The sequence below is a fragment of the Lithobates pipiens genome, unplaced genomic scaffold, assembly GCF_037356315.1.
Source record: "Lithobates pipiens isolate NorthernLeopardFrog02 unplaced genomic scaffold, aLitPip1_a1.2 Scaffold_8, whole genome shotgun sequence".
In the NCBI taxonomy this organism is placed as follows: Eukaryota; Metazoa; Chordata; class Amphibia; order Anura; family Ranidae; genus Lithobates; species Lithobates pipiens.
The window spans coordinates 95,801,817-95,819,977 of NW_027507903.1; the positions used below are offsets into that span (position 1 = coordinate 95,801,817).

General features: G+C 41.5%; 1 protein-coding gene across 1 annotated transcript in view; it reads right to left on the reverse strand.

Moving 5' to 3' along the window:
* The window catches only part of TRPM1 (transient receptor potential cation channel subfamily M member 1), a 269,367-nt gene that overhangs the window by 58,056 nt on the left and 193,150 nt on the right, over positions 1 to 18,161 (reverse strand). The window contains exons 19-22 of the mRNA XM_077471831.1: positions 9,669 to 9,800; positions 7,125 to 7,253; positions 6,214 to 6,465; positions 725 to 899 (exon numbers count right to left, since the gene is read on the reverse strand). Of these exons, the coding sequence (XP_077327957.1) occupies positions 725 to 899; positions 6,214 to 6,465; positions 7,125 to 7,253; positions 9,669 to 9,800 (688 nt within the window). The remainder of the gene's footprint in view (positions 1 to 724; positions 900 to 6,213; positions 6,466 to 7,124; positions 7,254 to 9,668; positions 9,801 to 18,161) is intronic.

Genomic DNA, 18,161 nt, shown 5'->3' on the forward strand with positions numbered 1-18,161 from the left:
TGTTCATCTATACAACACATTGTTACACTAAAGCAGCCTTTCTCAACCTTTTTATCTTGGAAGTACTCTTGAAATTATGTTCAGGTTTCAGGGAACCCCTGCTAAAATAATTATATTGACAGCTTCCAGTTAGTAAAATCAGTAAGATGTAAACATAATAATAAACAAAATAATAAATAATGTGGCATACCTACAGTACGTGACACCCAAGGCAGATCATTTTAACCCCCTATACATTGGTGGCCAATAAAACAGTGCCCCAATATATTGGTATTTAATGGGAGTAGGAAGGGCTTCTTTATATTTGTGGTCAGTAGGAAGAATGTCGTTTTTAAGATGCATTGGCCCTATAGGTGTGCAGGTATCATCAATTATGAAAATGAATCCTCTACAGCTCAACAACCTCTGGAGGAACCCTGGTTGAAAATGGCTGCTCTACATTATGCAACTCCAAAAGATAACAGATTCAATCCCAGTATATTCTATTGTTCCAAAACACTCAAGGTAACTTAAAGAGTGATGTTGCATTTTATGGCACCAGATAGCATTGTTGACCACTGCTTATTTGTTATGTTTCTATAAATTGAAAGTCTTTGCTAGGTTTGTAGTGAATACATCTGCTAAATAGTATGTTTTCCAAATTAAAACAGATAGTCTGTTAATTTGGACTGATCATCTGCCTGGGTAACAGGAAGCAGAGTCTTACTATGAACTCTAGTCTTACGGTCTATCTGGTCTGCAAACACCTCTCCGTAGATCATCCAGTAAGGCATGTAGAAGATGTTGCGGGCCAATCTCCATGATGGTTCCTCATCTGGGTGCAAAATGGCCTGTCGTGCTACTCCGAAGCTCATAAGCACCACCAACATGATGATCACAAAATATAGCATGTCAATCATCTAGAAAAGTGACATCATCTTTAGATATGGAGCCAAAACCAATCAAGTATTGTCATATTTAAAAAAAAAAAATCTGCATTCACTACATACATACTGTAGATACATACATACATACATACATAATTTGTTGATTATTAGTTGTATTGTAGATCTTTCTTTTTTTTGTTTCAGATAAAGTAGGAAATGGTTTTACTGTCTATATCTTGTTGCAGACGTTTCCCTTTACTTCATGATCCAGAGACACCACAGGAAGGGAAATGTCTCCAAAGTAAAGGGAAATTATTATTCATATTATATGGGATTTATAGCCCTTTACAACATAACATGTACAGTTACAATACAATTCAATACAGAAGGAATCAGAGTGCCCTGCTCGTTAGAGTTTATCCCAACTTATCTCAATTTACACAGTTTTCACTGAAACTGGCAACCCCATTTGAAGATGTCTCCTTACCTCCTGTTCCAGTAATAATTACAATTTTGGATTACTGATTACTATTTGGATTATAGGTACATTTTATTTTAAAGTATTATTCCACCTTTCTCTCACATTTCATATTGTAAGTCAACATATGAAAATCACAAACTTTGTGATAATTTCTATCAAGCAACTCCTCTGTAAGACAATGTAGGCAACAATGGGAGTGTGAACTGGGCTTGGAGCTGGATCCTCAGCACTGGCAGATCATGACTTTAGCTGTCTCAAAGTATTCAAGAAATGTTCCTTTTCTTGAAAATGCATACAAAGTGTTATACCGCTGGTATTATACACTGCTCGCATTATCCCTATTTATCCCTTGACTTGTTTTCACGGTTGTAACCAGCAGCGAACAATGGTGCATATGTGGTGGATATGTGGTGGAATTGTCCAAAGGTGAGCAGACTGTGGATTCAGGTCTACGCTTTGCTTCGTACATTGTTACACTCTAACATCAAGAGAAACCCTTTTGAGGCTCTTCTTTTTAAGCCTATAGATGCTATGGAAGTCCCCAATTCTTAGTTTTAATAGACGATATTATGGTTACCGGTAACAAAAAACTGACTGCTGTATTATCTGATTCTCATGACAAATTTCTTTGAGTTTGTCAACCTTGGATATCGTATTCCCACCCTTCACATTTTGATCATCAGTTATTGGACATTTAATATGCCAGCCCCCCCGACCCCTGGGGTGATTTTATTACTTCTTCTGTTTTCTCCTTCTTCTCTCTTCTTTCCCTTTTCTCTCTCTTTTCTCTTTTATTTTCTCCTCTTGGGTTTTTCCCCTCTGGATTACTCGTTATGTGCAGTGGTCCTTCTTGGCTTTGGATTGATTTCTCTACATCCAGCCTGCTCCATCAGTGCCACCTGCTATAGCCAGCAAAGCTGATCAGTATATTCTTAAGGCAGGGAAGTCAATACAGAGTCTATATACAATAGCTCAGTGGGGAGGATACCCCCATCCATCTTGAGTGTGTGAATGAGGGAATTAAGTCTTTTTTTTTTGCGTTCAACCCGCTTGCTCCATGGAAAAAAAATGACTCATGTATGGGCTGCCTTTCCTTGCTCCTTAATTCCCTAGCAGCTGGTGCTTCCCTCGTCCCTCCAACACACCTGCTTGTGAGTGAAACTCTGAGGAACACCACTGAGAAGAGGTTGTGGGGGCCCAGTCAAACACTAAGCCTTCGGGACTCAGGGATAAGGTAACTAAATGTGCTTTTTACTGATACCCTAGGCAAAAGCAAGTATTTAACCAGTGGCGGCCCGTAATTCCAGGGCACAGGGGCGCCACACCCTAATTCATGCCTCCGGCCCTCTAATCTACATGCCGGATACATAGATTCCAATGGTTTTTTTTTTTTAGAAGGACGTGATTAGAGCCAGAGGCTCTAATGGGCTCCAAAAAAGGGTGGGTTTGGGCACAGAGCACTGTGCAGGTGACCCAACCCATGACTGCTATGGGTGCAATGTTTGCCACCCCCCCAAAAAAATATACCACCAGCTGCTGCTGTATTTAACCCTTGCAGTACATGCAGAGCCCCACTGCAAGGGAATTTTCTTAATTTCTCTGAAGTTCAGCCCCGCCAAAACACTCCGTTCAACGCTCTCAGCTATTGGCTAAAAGAGCTGACCAATTGGGAGCTGGTCGACAGGCCATTTTCGCTCTTACCCCTTCAAAAAAGTGCCCAGCTCCTGTTGGACCAGCTGCTGTACACATGGGCCGAATGTCAGCAGGCTTCTCTCTATTGAATTGGCTGATGCCGCCCAACAGTCAGCTTGTGTGTACGTGGCTTTAGACTTGTTCCTCATCCCACCCACTGCTGTGCTGTAATGAAGGCTATAAGGTAGGACTCTCTTTGTGAAAACATTTGGGTGGGGATTTAGAACTCTTATGGGGAGATATTGATTGAGGACTTTGATGTGAAAGGAGGGACTGAGGACTCAAATGTTTTTTTAAAAGTAAGGGGGGACCGAGGACGTTGATCTGATAAAAAAGGGGGGGGGATGCTAAGAACTCTGATGTGAAGGGGAAGGGACTGAGGACTCTGAAATGAGAGGGGATAGAAAATAAGGACTTTGATGTGAGTGTGGATGGAAAATGAGGACTCTGATGTTCTGATTTGAAAGGGGGGATTTTGATGTCGCAGGGGACCCCATTTTAGACTCAAGCTTTTGCATAGTTTCAAACGGTACTGTGGCTGGAAAAAGGTTGATAAGCACTGATTTAGAAGACAAAACAAATTTAGGTTTACACTCCAGTTAAGCGCTACAGTATGTTTAAGGGTTTGGTTTACATTCATAGTTAGGTTAAAAAATGAATGTATGGAGAAGTGTAGCGCTGATACCACCTTAAAATATCAGATTGATGCATCAGATAGAGGAATCCAGATTTAGAAAGTTTCCTGAATTCGTGTGTAAATAGATGGAAATAACCCTCTCCATAAAAGAAAGCTGGTTTCTGGGTAAAGAATTTTTTTTCAAAGCAAGCCTTGAAACATATCTAAATTAGATTGTACTTATGTAAGATAGAAATATTTTAGTTATTGCAGCCTACCAATCTATAGGCTTCATTTATACTAGCAGCTCCTAAACTTGAATTTAGGAGCTTTTGCCATTTTTTGCCAAAGCTACTAAACTCAACTCCATAAAAGCCTATGTGTCAATGTACACATAGGTTTTTAGGAGAGTTTAAGAGCTACCTCCCTCAACCTCCCTCAACCTCCCTCTCATGAACGAAGAAGAAGTTTAGGATAGGAAAGTTTTGACCGTCGGCCATGGGAAAACACAAAATGGTGTGGTGCGATTTTGCCACGATTTTGCCTTTTCTGTGCCCTTAGTAAATGTAGGCAGTGTGTACATGAAGCCTTACATGTGATGGCTACCTTATTTTTCTTTGTTTATGCTTCTGTCCTCCACTTTATTTTTACCTGGTGATCCTGACATTAACAGGCCCTGTTCACATACGGTATAGTGCTGTGACCTGCGTTTTACTGCACTGTCAAATGCAACTCCCCACTAGGACACACATAAAACAATTGTTTTCTATGTGTCCTATTCACACTGAAACACATCCTGTTGCAGTGTGAATAGGACACATAGACAACAATTTGCTGCTGTATGCTGCAATTTTCTCTTGTATGCTGCATTTTATTGCAGCATACAGGAGGGATCACATGTCATTGTACAGCAGTGAAATGCATCGTGCTTCTTTACAGGGACATGAGTAATGTGACACTCCGTGCACTTCGAATAAAGTTGAGCCAATAAAAAAGAAAACTGTGTTATGTACTAAAACACACATTGTATCTATGGAGGAGCAACTTAGCTGCCCTTGGACAGAAGCATTGTAAGCCTATGGAGAAAGTAGTGTTATGCCCTGTACAGACGGTCAGACATTCTGATGACAAAATCCGTCAGATTTTTTCAGATGGATTTTGGCCCAAACTTGTTTTGCATACACACGCTCGTACAGAGTTGTTGGAAAATCTGATCATTCAGAACGAGGTGACGTACAACCAGGGGCAGACTGACAACTCATGAGGCCCCTGGCCAATAGAATATTATGGGGCCACACAGTATACACACACATACAGTATACAGACACACAGTATACACACAGAATACACATACACACACTGAAAAGGTATTGGAGAGGCAGCTATAATCTTGGGATTTAAAAAAAAACACAGATTTTTACATACTGTCCCTGGTTTTAGTGAGGCTGGCAACCCTGATGGGGCCCCCTAGAAGCATGGGGCCCTCGTGCAGTGCCCGAGTGCCCCAATGGTCAGTCCGCCCCTGCGTACAACACGTAAGATGGGACTATAAAGAGGCCAGTAGCCAATAGCTTTCGTCTCGTAATTTATTCTGAGCATGCTGCCACTTTGTCTGAATTGTCTACACATGATTGGAATTTAAACGATCGTATTTTGTTGTCAGAAAATTTTACATCCAGCTCTCAAGCTTTGTGTGTCGGAAATTCAGGCGAAAAAAGTCAGATGGAGCCCACACACGATTGGATTTTCCGACAACATGATCCGATCGCACATTTTCTGTCGGAAAGACTACTAGATTTAGATGGACTTTACATAAGTGACTAACAAATGAAACACTAATCCCAGCTAACACTTTTTAAGCTGTTACAGCAAAGTTTTTCTTTTTACTTTTAAAATAAAGGTTTTACATAAATTATTAAAAGCTGACCATTGTAAGCAACCCTGTCAGTGTTAAATGGTTTGTCTTAACCCTCTAATAATTTTGCTGGACAGCTTGGTCTGTTATAGAAAGTTGAAATATAACAGACTTCCTGGCAGGATTTCGAGGTGACAACAAAGCAAAAAAGACAAAAAAAGGAAAACAAATTTAGCCATCACATCTAAGGATTTATATCCGGCAACATAATGAATTTTTGTTTTGGGGTTTAAGCACACTTTAAATGAGGGCCTGCTTCATCAAATTGTTTTCCACCACACCATGCCTTTGCTCATCCAGAACGCTGACCCATGTTCACTACTTCTTCAGCCAACTAGGTCTGTTAGCATGGATCAAAAAAAAAATCTTCTAGTTGAAGGTCATCTCTTCATTGTAACAGAACTTCCAAAGTGTGCTCATACAAATCATTATGTAAAACAACAGACCACAGGCTGCAACTACAAGTTCCATACTTTAAAACACTGCTTTACATTTACATTTACATGAGTGGACAAATAAAGACATTTATTTTTTCTTGCAAACTAAATCAGAAATATTTCTTAATTTGCAGTCTGGTTAGAAAATCTCATAATTCGATGTAATCAGTAAACATAAAGATAATTATTTTTATATGTTTACTTACCATTTTTCCTATCATCATTACATAGGGACCAAGGTACTTGTTGACTCCAAAAATATCCAAGACACGAATATACCAAAAGATAATATCTACACAGTAAATGACTCTACCATATCCCATGTATGGCTGATTTTGAAGCCGTAGAATTGCTCCAATTATAAATATTGAAATTGCCACAAGGTCTGTAATATTCCAATACTCTTGTAACCAAACTTTCACCTTTTGGCTCAGCTTCCCTGGTTCAGACATTAGAATCTGGAGAAAAGGTAGAGTAGAAAATACAAAACAATTGCTTATGTCATTACATCATTTGAACAGAAGTCACGTGGTGAAGATAGAATTTCATGTAATAAATATGAATGTAGTATTATATAATTAAAAACGCTATTATCGTTTGCATAGCTGAACATAGTAGGTTTCTTCCCCAGCTCTTCATTGACACCCCCTGTCTCAGTCGCAGCACATTCCTTCAATGTCATATCACCTGGCCAATCACAGTGAACCTCTCCACTGCCACATCACCCCCCACATCCAATTTGCATGAGAGGACACTGTGACCGGCTCTCAATGGAGCCAGTTCACACACCTCCAGGGCAGCCGCGGTCCACACTGGAAAAGGGTCCTGTGCATCTTTGGCTCCGTTTCAGGTCCGAACTCAGGAAAAAATTTGGACCTGATTTACCCCTGAAACAGAGAACAGGGACGCACCCCTGCTTCGAGCCAAACCTGCAGCTAGTGTGAACCCGGCCTTAAGGACTGGTAAGCTGCAATATATTACATTTTTGTTCTTGGGTTAATTACCACTTGAAGTTTATTTTAATAGAATCCATATATATACTTTGTAGTAATTGTATAATTTATGTTACTTATTTGACAGTGCATACGTTTATCACAAAATGCAATATTGTTCTCACCTCCCTTACTTTCTCCAAACCAAGGGTTAAAATATATGAGATGACAATCCATTCCTGCAGAGAAGGCCAGCGCTCCATTTTCACCAAAATTATATAATTAAATAACAATAAATATCCTAAGTACGAAATCTGAAAAATAAAATTAGTTTTATGTATTTGATATTTGATAGTAGGTATTAAAATAGTTCATTTGTTTGCTTTTGCATGATCCTATTGCTAGTTTTCTAAGCAACAATCTTGAATTTAACTATATTATTGTATTACATGAAGGCCTAATTTATACAGGTGGCAAAAACAGGTGGTTTGGCTATGTTTTTGTTACTTGCCGACTGTGCTAAATTGATTTTAAATAAGCTGTACACATGAATGCACTGGAATTGGAGTCACATAGGGAAAAATAAAGCTGCCTGCAGAATTTGTCAGCCATTAATGTTTTGCAACTGCATTGACTTCTATTTTAGCGTACCTTAAAAGTGCCGTAATAAGGCCATAAAGTCTATAGTGTTTTTAGGCATTATTAAGATCAGTTTAGTATGAACTTGCAAAGCATTAAGAGTTTTCAGGATGAGCAAAAAAATAAATAAAAAAGGGTATTTGAGGGGTGTTGGTGGACATGATTTGAATGCATGCGTAACGCATCTGAAATACATATTATCAATATAGGTACATTGGTGTGTGCTAAATGCAGCGTTTAAATTCAACGTCTGTTTGTGATTAGCCTAAAGGCTAAATTACTGAAAACCTTAAAGATGCATTATTGCAAGGAATACAAACAGGTCCCTCTAGGTCACAATAATTAATTGTAGGCATTCTGAGAAAAGGTGCCAGAGAATAACACAAAGGAATTTGTTTTGTCCTTGATCTCTGGTTGAATAATCCCCCTTAAGATGATTGTAGAGAATTACAGAGAAAGGTCAAATGGTTTAACACAAAGATCAACTCTGTGCTGAACTCTGATCTGACCTAAGGAAGGTTCATAGAACAAGGAGATAATGAATTCCTTGAGCCCAAATAACTATACCATGAAATAAAATCATTATGACAAGGCTAGTGCACACTCCCTGCCACTAGAGTAGAAAGTGGCTCATTTGACATCATTTATAGACTGAACTGATATTTTGTATTCTGTGGAAAATATACAGTAATAGAAAACAGGCCACTAGCGAAAGCATACATGTTCACTGAATGTTACAAAAACCAAGCAATATACAAAAACATGTGGTTGTATAAAAACATTGTCATTTATAAAGTAAAAAAAGTGTTTACTGGTGGACTGAATTCATTTATGGAAAATAAATGATTTTTTGCGAAAAGTGGTGTAAATTCTACAGGTGGCCACCTGTCTGATGGGATGTAGGCAGCGTTCAAACCAAGAAGTGATGTCAGTCTAGGGGTGTGGGATTAAAAGGGCAAGGCTAAAAATAGTGACAAAAGACTCTTGGAGCTCACAACTATTTTTGCCCCAATTTCATAGCTAATATTTAATCATAGATGCACCCAAAAGCCTCATGGTTTGCTTGTGTGATTGACTTTCTGTTAATACCAGAATTCTGAACAGAATTTAAGCTTATCTATTTTTAGGTTTGCTGCTGTTTGGCTCTTTTTATACTTAGTAAGGGTATCAGAAGTTTAGGGAGATGCAAAAATTTAAAGATTTCCTTTTTAACAACACTAATGCCGCGTACACACGTCTGGACTTTTTGACGGACTAGGTCCAACGGTCTTCCCGACGGACTTTCGTTGGAGTTCCGACAGACTTTCCGAATGAACGGACTTGGCCACACACAATCACACCAAAGTCCGAAAGATTTGAATGTAATGACGTACGACCGGAGTACAATAAGGAAGTTCATAGCCAGTAGCCAATAGCTGCCCTAGTGTCGTTTTTGTCCGTCGGACTAGCATACACACGAGCGGATTTCTCGATAGGAACTGGGTCCGGTGGAGTTCTGGCGAAAAAATTTGAAACAAGTTCTATTTTTAAAGTCTGTCAGATTTTTGGACACCAAAGGTCCGGTGGAGCCCACACACAATCTAATTGTCCGATGGATTAGTTCCGTCAGACCTTTGCTGTTGAAAAGTCTGGTCTTGTGTACGTGGCATAAGACTAACCTTATGATTACAGCAAGCAGGCCATTTAAAACTATGTTTATGGGAGTTAAGCCTGCCATAAATAGCTAAAATGTATGCTGGATTGGCCCTATTCGGACTATGGGTGGTGCTGTCAGCTGTCAGGACTATGGGTGGTGCTGTCAATTGAAAAAAGTTAATTTTTCAATTGACTTTTGTTGGCAAAGTTAGGTGAAAAATTGTTGGCTGAACAGTAACTGCATTCAATCAAATGCATTCATTGTTTGAGTATTCAGCAGCCTCAGACACTATATACTATTGGCCCATAAAGATTTTTTTTCCAAGGCAGAACTTCACCTTGGCATAGGAAAGAATGTAGGTTTACTCATTATTGGTGCAAAACACATGTGAAATATTTGAGAAGTGCATATAGTATTATAGATTAACACAGCTATGAATAATTCATCAACTTACTGTATAAAACCAGAACTTGACAATTGGGGCATTGTAAAATTCATAAACTTTAGTTCCAATTGGTATACTTCTTTGTTTCTTGTTTCCGTTCTCTTCATCACCTTTCCTAGAGTTGGCATCGGCATTCCCATCCTAGATTAAATAAACATGTTACTGGGCTGAGATTATTCCCAGCATTTCACTTCTTAGGAAGTATTAATTTGAATAATTTCACAAAGTTAGAAAAAGCCAAACTTTTGCTAAGGTTTGGATAAATTCATACAACTACAATTATTTCAAATGATTCATTCTATATATCCTCATATAACAGGAGCAGTTATCGGTGAAGAAAGGGCACATAAGTTTTTCTTAACCAATAATGCTGGAAATTGGGGTTTTAGCCTCCTTGCTCCCACGCTATATCCGATTGATGGCTACAGCGTGGGCCTTGATTGCCGGGATGCCGTCATATGACGTCTTCCCCTTTGTGCACTTCCCCCGAGGGGAAAGCTTGTGATAGCTGTGTCCATTGGACACAGCCAATTAACAGATTGCAGTAAATGGCCAATCACAGTGGACATTTACCACGCAATCAGCGTGTCCAATGATAGATGATCTCAAATGTAAACATATGAGATCATCTCTCATTGACAGCTCTCCCTCCTCACACAGAGATCGCGTGTGAGGAGTGAGAGCGACCTGTGCTGCAGCTTCAGTGAATGTGAGTGACTTCATCTATAGAACATCACATACAGTGCCAACACAAGTGCCAATCAGTGCCCAAACAGTGGCAATCAGTGCGCATCAGGGTCAGTGCCAGTGTCACAGTGCCCATCAGGGTCAGTTCCAGTGTCACAGTGCCCATCATGGTCAGTGCCACTCAGTGTCACAGTGCCAATCAGGGTCAGTGCCCATCAGTGCCAGTCATAAGTGTCATTGGTGCTACAGTGCCACAGTGTCACCTGTGCCATCAGTGATCAGTGCACATCTGTGCCATCAGTCATCAGTACACATCTGTGCCACCACATCTGTGTCATCAGTCATCAGTGCACATCTGTGTCACCACATCAGTGCCATCAGTGATCAGTGCACATCTGTGCTCCCACATCTGTGCCATCAGCGATCAGTGCACATCTGTGTCATCAGTGCAGTGATCAGTGCACATCTGTGCCATCAGTGATCAGTGCACATCAGTGCCGCCACATCTGTGCCATCAGTCATCAGTGCACATCTGTGCCATCAGTCCGTGCACATCTGTGCTGCCTCATCAGTGCACATCTGTGCCATCAGTTATCAGAGCACATCTGTGCCTCCCCATCAGTGAAGACATATCAGCACACACCTGTTCAGGCTCAACACAACCAATGACAACAATGTAAAAAAAAAAACTTTTCCACCAAGGAGGCGTACCAAATTCTTAGTGAGGCCGACGAGAGCAAAGGGGAACTCTCTACTTCAGATTCCTCTTCAAATTCCGATTCTCAGTCTGATGTAAATTACATGCCAGTCCTAAGCCGTGGCAGACTCAGAGGAGGAAGATATTCTGCCTGCCAAACAAAGGCATTCTGGTGAGGAGGCAGTGGCATCCACCAGTATTGCAGTGCCATCCACTAGCACCTCAGTACCTCGGCAAGAAAGGTCAAGTGCTAGTCACCTCAGGCTTGAAGGGTTTGGACCCATGCCAGCCTTCCCTATTTCCTTCAGAACCCCTTGTGGCTTCCTCCTAACTCAGTAGAAGCTAACATTCCCCCTTTCAATGCCCAGCCAGGAGTCCAGGCTGACACAGAGAATTTTTCCCCAATCGATTGTTTTCATTTCATTTTTACAGAGGACCTGCTAGCATCAATTTTGAGTAACCCAACATCCTATTATGCCCATCCCTATGAGTGGAGAGACCTAACAGTGGAGGAGTTTAAGGTTTTCTGAGCCTCACATTCTGTATGGGCTCACCAACATTTTTTTATTTCGATCATATTGATCAAAGTAGGGAGAGTAACGAGAGTGGGACTTTAAATGAAATGTGTGAGTGCAATAAGATAAAATTGGTGAACAATTGGGAAAATGTATTTGGTTCATAAAAAAGTATAACATGCATTTAATAATAATAGCAGTTACAAGTAATGCCGTGTACACACGACCGGACTTTTCATCAGCAAAGGTCCAACAGAATGAATCTGTCAGACATTTCGACGGTGTGTGTGCTTCATCAGACCTTTGCTGTCTAAAAATCAGACAGACTTTAGATTTAGAACATTTAAAATCTTTCTGAAGGACTCGAGTCCAGTCTAAAAATCCATTTGTCTGTATGCTAGTCCGATGGACGAAAACTGACGCTAGGGCTGCTATTGGCTACTGGCTATGAACTTCCTTGTTCTAGTCTGGTCGTACGTCATCACGTTCAAATCTGTCAGACTTTGGTGTGTTTGTGAGTGGCCAAGTCCTTTTGTTCGGAAAGTCCATCAGAACTCCGCTGAAAGTCAGTCGGGAAGACCGTCGGACCTAGTCCATCAAAAAGTCTGGTCGTGTGTATGCAACATTAGAGGAGATATTCATAGTTAACATGATAACAACAAGAATACATGATAATATCAACACAATGATATTCCACAGTACACCAAATTAATGTTATTATAAAACCGTAAAATATGAAGTAATGCCTGTATGACAAGTGGCTCAGATATCCTGTAAGACAGAAATTACATAACAATTGTAGAAAGTTGGGTAAAATTATGAAGAACATGCTCTACGTGTTTCGTTGCTGAGGTGCCACTCGTCAGGAGCAAGGGCGTGTCTTATCTAGCATAAAATATGTGGTATAAAAATGGTCTGTTAATAGCAGACATGAAATGGAGGTGGGGTAGTATGAAGAACCCCATCCAAGGTACATGCTTACACACTATGGTTTGTGTGATGGTGGCTGAATGTCAGGCACCGCCACCTCCTCTTCAGTGGTTCACTTTACACATCAGGTACCTTCAACTTCCATTCACTGTCTCACCCGTCCTTCCCCTCATTTTTCTCATTTCTGCCTCACTTCTTTTTTATTGCCACCTGGTAGAGCTACCAAATGTCGTGTTCTTCATAATTTTACCCAACTTTCTACAATTGTTATGTAATTTCTATCTTACAGGATATCTGAGCCACTTGTCATACAGGCATTGCTTCATATTTTACGGTTTTATGATAACATTAATTTGGTGTACTGGGGAATATTATTATGTTCATATTATCATTTATTCTTGTTGTTATCATGTTAACTGTGAATATCTCCTCTTACTTGTAACTGGTATTATTATTATATGCATGTTATATTTTTTTATGAACCAAATACATTTTCCCAATTGTTCACCAATTTTATCTTATTGCACCCACGCACTTCATTTAAAGTCCCAGCCTCGTTACTCTCCCCACTTTGATCATTACAGGGATGGAAACACATGACCTTACCAAGCCGTTGTTTCATCTAAAGTCCCAAGGGATGGAAATAAATTTCCTTACCAGGCCATAATTTCATGTAAAGTCCCTAAACCTTCTCCCAATTAATTACGATCATATTGGTCAACCCACCACATACCGATCTTCTCCGCGGTAATGCCCAGAACCAGATATATCATGATAATGAGGCTCCTACATTATAATACCCAGAGTCCTCCCTGAAATTACCCAAATTATGATAAGCTTTATAAAAGTTGGCCACTACTAAATTATTTTTCTGAGAAATCCACCCAGTTGTTTACTCCAGACCAACACATATGAGTGGATAAGTCACTTGTCAAATTTAGCGGCAGGCTGGGAATCAAGCAATTCATCCCCAACAAAAGGGCCCGCTATGGGGTGAAAGTGTACAAATTATGTGACCGAGCCACAGGGTACACATATGCCTTCATAGTGTGCAAAGGAAAGGACACCCAGCTGCATCCCCGTTATTGCCCAGACTACTTAGGCTCAAGCAAGAAAGTTTTTTGGGACCTCATATACCCACTACTGGAGAAAGGATATCACTTGTATGTAGACAACTTCTACACAAGTCTGCCCCTGTTCTGTAACCTTCACAGGAAGAACACTCCAGCATGTGGCACTGTGAGAAAGAACAGAAAGGGCTTTCCTCAAAAGCTCATAAATATCAAGTTAAGAAGAGGGGAGAGAACAAGTCTGCGAAATGAGGAAATTCTGGCAGTGAAGTGGAGGGACAGAAGGGATGTCTACATGTTGTCTTTAATCCACAATAACACCTAGGCCGCATACACACGGGCGGACTGTTCGCCCAACTTTGTTCGTCAAACAGTTTGACAAACAGTCCGCTCAAAATTTGCATGAGCGGACTTGACTACACACGATGAACGAACAGTCCGCTGAAACCGTGCGCGATGACGTGAACCGCACGTACGACGGGACTAGAAAAACGACGTCCTATACACTGCAATGCAACCTTCGGCATGTAAATTCTTTCTGAGCATGCGCGAGACTTAGTTTGACGAACAAGCCTACACACGAGCGGACTGTCCGCTCAAACCAAGTTTCAGCGGACAGTTTTACGGGATTTCCGAAAAACTTTGTTCGTCAGACTGTCCGCTGAAACTGTCCGCTGAAGCCCACACACGAGCGGACTGTCCGCTGAAACACTGTTCAGCGGACAAAGTTGGGCGAACAGTCCGCCCGTGTGTACGTGGCCCTACAGTACGTGGAAATGCCCAGAAGGAAATGCCCCATCCAAAAGCCAACATGTGTCCATAAATACAATTTGTTCATGGGGGAGTCGACTTCAATGACCAAATGCTCGAACCCTACCTTGCCACAAGACGAACATAACAAAGTATCAATTTATTTTTTTTATTTGGCCATATACATCTCCTATATAATCTACCGCAACTCCACCAAAAGCCCCCAACCCTTCATTGGCTACCAGGAGAATATAATCACTACCCTTATATTCCTGAACAGCCCATCAGAAAAAATGAGTTCCCATGTTCTTAGTAGACTCTCCGAGTAGATGTTCCTAATCAAATGCCTCCCAAACCAACAGACCAAAGAAGTCAGAATAGATGTAAGATGTTTACCAATGGAGGAGTTAAAAGAGACACCTTTTATTATTGTCCCCAGTGTCCTTCCCAACCCCACTTCAGTAAATTTTTAGAAAAGTATGGTAAACGTAACCTCAGTTCCTGCCATTTACCGTCACACCCTTTATGCCACTGGTTACTCTTGAACTGACCCTGGCTTGTTATTCGATCACATTTCTGCCTGCCGATTCTGTACATACCTCTGCCTGATCTGAAACTGACCCTAGACTGTTATTCGACCACGCTTCTGCCTGCTGATTCTGTACATACCTCTTCCTGATCTGGAACTGACCCTGGACTGGTTGACCATGTTTTTTGCCTGCCTCTTGGACTGATCTTTTACCCTGCTACTGGAGTAGTGGGATTCATAAAACAGGGATCTCACATATGTGAGGGGCTCCAGAATTGTTTTTCTGGAGGAAGAAAACTATTTTTTTTTCCCATTCCCAGATTAGGGTCTGGCGACCAGAGATTTGGTTGGGAGAAGCCTCTATCCCTGTCCCCATTCTGTCCTGAACAAGGCCCTACATCTGCCTGCTGCCTGTAGGACTTACTGCCATCATGCCTCTGCCTGTCGAATGAACTGACCACACCTCTGCCTGCTACTTGTACTATGGACCATGTTCCTGCCTACTACCAGGACCAATATTGTGGCACTGTTGACAATATCCCTGCCTGCACTGACCCTGGACTGTTTGTTGACAGTATCCCTGCCTGCTGCCTGTACTAACTATGGACATTATTCCTGCCTGTTGCCTGGACAATTGCGTTCACTGTTGCTGTTAAGTCCATGCCTGCTGCATGAACCAGTGCTATCCTCCTGTGGACAACTGCACTACTAAAACCACAGGTAATCTTTTGTTTCCCCTTTTCTCAGCAGAATGTATTTTTTGGTGTAATTCTTGATAGGTGCATGTTGTGTGTCCCTAACGGTGTTCCTATCATGTTGGGCCTCTGTATTAGGGGTGCGCATCTTCACTGGTCTCACAATTCGGTTCGATTACGATTATCTGGTCAACGTTTCCATTCGATTCCCCCCGATGCATCACGATTACCGACGAGCTCCCATTTCTGCTTGGGCCACCTAGGTGGCTCTTCCACCCTACAATCTTCTGGGACACATCACAGGTCCCAAAAGATTGCTCAGCTATGCAGGACAGCGCAGTGAGACATGTGCACCCGGGTGTGAAGCTGCAAGCTGTCACAACCGGGTGCCCACAGTAGTATTGCCAGCACCGTGGACAGGTGGGGAGAAAAGGAAGGGTTTGGGTGGCAATGTCGCTGGATTGTGGGACAGGTGAGTGACTTTTTATTAAGTCAGAAGATACACTTTTTTTGTAGCTGCTGACTTTTAATAAACAAAAAATTGACTGGAACTCCGCTTTGAATTAAAAATAACCTCACTCCCTTTAAAAGTGCACTAATCTGGTGCACTACAGGGTACAGACATTCATACACACTGCTGCTGGGAGGTCAGGAGGGATTAAAATCCACAGCTGACAAAGAGCCCTGTGAATTTCCTTGTACTGTCTCTGTGCTGACCAATGGCAGTTGGTGCTCAAAATTTTTTGGGTGGGTGCAAACAAACTGAAAAATACTGAGCCTCCCCCATCAAATTCAGCCACTGTGCCCATCAAACGCAGCCACTGTGCCCATCAAACGCAGCTACTGTGCCCATCAAATGCAGCCACTGTGCACGTCAAATGCACCCACTTGTGCCCATCAAAGGAAGCCACTTGTGTCCCTTAAATGCAATCACTTGTGCCAATCAAATGCAGCCACTTGTGCCCGTCAAATGCAGCCACCTGTGCCCATTAAATACAGCCACCTATGTCCATCAAATGTAGCCACTTGTGCCCATCAAATGCAGCCACTTGCCCGTCAAATGAAGTCATTGTGCCTGTCAAATGCAGTCATTGTGCCCATCAAATGCAACCACTTGAGCCCATCAAATGCAACCACTTACCTGTCAAATACAACCATTTGCCCATCAAATGCAGTCAATTGTGCATGTCAAATGCAGCCACTTGTGCCCTTCAAATGCAGCCACTTGTGCCCATTAAAGGCAGCCACTTGTGCCCCTCAAATGTAGCCACTTGTGCCTTTCAAATGCAGCCACTTGCCTGTCAAATGCAGCCACTTGCCTGTCAAATGCAGCCACTTGTGCCTGTCAAATGTAGCCACTTGTGCCCATCAAATGCAGCCACTTGTGCCCATCAAAAGCAGCCACTTGTGTCCCTCAAATGCAGCCACTTGTGCCAATCAAATACAGCCACTTATGCCCATCAAATGCAGCCACCTGTGCCCATTAAATACAGCCACCTGTGTCCATCAAAAACAGCCACTTTTGCCTGTCAAATGCAGCCACTTGTGCCCATCAAAAGCAGCCACTTGTGCCTATCAAAGGCAGCCCCTTGTGCCCATCAAAGGCAACCACTTGTGCCAATCAAATGCAGCCACTTGTGACCGTCAAATGCAGCCACTTGTGACCATCAAATGCAGCCACTTGCCCATCAAATGCAGCCACTTGTGCCCATCAAATGTAGCCAATTGTGTCCATAAAATATGGGTTATTTTTACCAAAGATATCTAGCAGTATATATTTGGCCAAAATGTATGAAGAAAAATTACTAATTTGCAAAATCTTAGAACAGAAACAAAGAAAAATGTGTCTTTTTTAATTTATAGCATAAAAAACCAAGAGAAGATATAATACCACCAAGAGGAAGCTCTATTTTTATGAAAAAAAGGACCAAAAATTTATTTGGGTACAGTGTTGCATGAGTGAGTATTTGTCATTCAAATTGTGAGAGCACTGAAAGTTGAAAATTGGTCTGGGCAGGAGGGGGGTTTAGGTGCCAAGTAGGCAAGTGGTTAAATCTGGTGCATGTGATTAATAGATGGGAGATGTGTTAAAAAAAATATACAACGATGCAAAAGGGAGACCAGATGCAGCTATTTTATAAAACTATATGTACCTGGGTCCAGCATAATTTTTGATTCATCCTTCCAGGACTGTACAGGGCTGATGCAATATTTGCATTTACTAGTGTCCTTTGCCAATTAAATAAGGGGTTTAGTGATACTACAAAAGGAGGAGGGAGGACAGATACTATAATAGGCTGATCATTACTTTCTCTAGGTCAGAATAATGCACACCCTGTCCACCATCTTCTTTTAAGGTAATAGCCTGGTCCTTTTCACACTGTTAGAAATGCAGAATGATGTAAATACTGCTTTTGCCCATACACAAAAGGGAGTTGGGATCATGCAGTCTGCTGGATACCACTAAACATTTATATTTTTATTTGAGCGCATGCCAGCTGTTATTTTAGCACTTCAAGATTTGTAGAAATCTCTGTCACACGCAAGTCAGGCTGCATAAAGCCTGCCCTCCTTTGGCTCCTCCCCTCATGGTCGCTGGATCTCGTGTCCCACCCACCCATTCCCTTTT